The sequence below is a fragment of the Galendromus occidentalis genome, unplaced genomic scaffold (genome assembly GCF_000255335.2).
Source record: "Galendromus occidentalis unplaced genomic scaffold, Mocc_1.1 scf7180000077086, whole genome shotgun sequence".
Classification (NCBI taxonomy): Eukaryota; Metazoa; Arthropoda; class Arachnida; order Mesostigmata; family Phytoseiidae; genus Galendromus; species Galendromus occidentalis.
Genome location: NW_003805074.1, coordinates 1,343,724 through 1,346,030, shown reverse-complemented (window position 1 = coordinate 1,346,030; position 2,307 = coordinate 1,343,724). Strand labels below are relative to the sequence as shown.

At 49.6% G+C, this 2,307-nt stretch overlaps 1 protein-coding gene across 1 annotated transcript; it reads left to right on the top strand.

Annotated features, from left to right (window-relative positions):
* Positions 1-1,846, top strand: LOC100903646 (5-hydroxytryptamine receptor 3A). Its single transcript, XM_029110733.1, has 6 exons — positions 1-196; positions 348-576; positions 687-878; positions 1,012-1,126; positions 1,231-1,350; positions 1,451-1,846. The coding sequence occupies exons 1-6, from the start codon at positions 1-3 to the stop codon at positions 1,844-1,846; spliced, it is 1,248 nt and encodes a 415-aa protein (XP_028966566.1).
* Positions 1,847-2,307: the final 461 nt, after the last annotated feature.

Sequence of the window (2,307 nt, the reverse complement as noted above, 5' to 3'; positions counted from 1 at the left end):
ATGACTTCGTCGCTCGTCTCAATGATCGCGGGCTTCTCGTGCTTCATGCTGGCACCGTGCTCGGCCGCGAATACATTCAAAGCTGCTGAAGAACTCAAGCTACGCGATTATCTATTGCCCGCCCGGGACAGGCTCGTGTTGCCGGTTCTTGATAGAGCGGAAAAAGCAAAATTCGCGATAAACTTGACCATACAAGGTGAATATTGAAGCATTGGGCGTGGAGGGAGTCTTCCCAGCGGTTCGCCGGCAGAGCACATTCCCGGGTCCCGGCAGAGGGCTGTGATGTGTTGACATTTCTGAGAGTAGGATCAGGGTCTTCGCTAAAGGACGGATTCATTTCCCCCTAGCCGATCACATCTTGGATATGACTGTGGATTCAAACGGCGTCCTCTGGCTTGATATGATTCTCTGTATGAATTGGAACGCAAGTTCGCTGATGTGGGACCCTCGCGACTTCAATAACGTGACGTATACGGCATTCTATACGAACTTCGTATGGTCACCCATCCTGGAGGTGCATGAGATTATCATACCGCAATCAGCGTTCGCCATCTCGCAGTATTGGAAGTTTCGGATGTCTCCCGTAACGTAAGAATGGATGCCTTGGACGGGCTCGGTAGAGTCTTCGATCTGAGAGCAGTAATTTCAAAGCATCGAAATTCCGATGTTTCGGAATATCATTGCAGGGTTTCTTGGAACGGCTACACGGAATTCTGCCCTCAAGTTCATATGCCCTTGAGTTGCGCAATCGAGGAGAGCTACGACGCTTTCCCAGCGGAGGAATTCAATTGCAACGCGGTGATCAAGGACGTGAGTCCCATGTCTCACATACAACACATTTCGATCAACGAAGGCACCAGCCCTGGGAAAGCGATGCGGTACGGGCGCTCTCCTAGCCTTTCATTTTTCCTCTCCGATTTCCTCTCTGCACAGCTTACATATTTGACATGCGCTCCTATGAGACTGTTATGACGGATTCTGGATGGCATTTCGTCCGTCTCTAATTCACAGAAGTTTCTTCACTGGCTCCGGGTTCGAGTTGTTGTTCCTCCAGCGGGAACAGGGAAAGAACTCGGCGATGCTCCGCGCCGCAGTCCGTCGCAACTCTAGGCAGTGGATGAATTCGGTGAATATTTTGAATGACAGCAGTCTCGAATGTTAAGACACATAATATCAGGCATGATCGTTCTGGCATTTGGAGACCATCCCCGCATCTTCCGGCTTTCGCAGGTGACGGTTCCAGTGATCCTGATCGGTTTGCTATCTTGTATCAGCTTGTGGCTGCCTGATCAGACCCCGACTCGAACTCTTCTGTTCTGCTTCGCTCTGATCGCCATTCTACTGCTCCAGGTTGGAAGACTCCTCTTAGTCCCTTGCCCGAGGACTCTTCCTCTGAAAGAGACACGGGGGACGCAGGATGGATAATCCTAGATTTGTCTGAAACTTCTAGATACAACTGTACTCGAGGCATCTCATGCATTGCTCAAAACCACCCACGGTCCTGTCACTGCTCGGGCAACTCGTCGTTGGTCAGCTACTGATTGGAATTTTGGTTATATTCGAAGTTTCCCTGGAGAACTCCGACAGTATCCGACGGCTCTACGCTCAACTGGACTTCGTGTACTCTCACAGCGTCGTGCACAAATACGCAGAGTGGACCCGAGTGAACTTCTTCGGATGGGCTTTCGAAAAGTTTGACGAAGAAGTGGATCCAAATGAATCACAGAAGAATCCACAAGAAGAAACCCCGATGAGTTTCCTTTTTTTCGCCGGCATAACAATCCGATTCTTTGTGACTGTCGTGAGCTTATACAACATACTAAGCTTCTGCGTCATGCTTCTCTAGAATAATAAATTCTTTCTATAACCCTGTTCTACAAGAGCATTTTTTTCCGTCGTAGATAAAAACGAAGAATCAATGTCTTTGATAGGACTCGGAACCATGAAGGAGAATCCCGAAAGTTTCATTATGCGATACGAAGTTTAGAGACCATGCGCATCGGAGTGTATAGAGGTCCTGATGCGCGGCCGCAGAATCTATAAAAAGCTCCGTAGTGTACCCATAGGAAGAGTACTCCTGCAGTCAGTGCCTGCGGTACGAGGCCTACCCTCACCTCCATCGTCTGCTTCGAGCCTCACGCTCACGGCGATCAAGACGTCAATGTGTTCTCAGGACGGTCGAGCGCCGGAACGAGTTCCGCTCACCGTTGTCTAACTTACGTCAGTTCCAGCGGACATGTGACATTGTTCACAATTGCGAACGAGTTCGCAGAAAACTTTCGGTGCCAAACATCGCCAATGCTCGAT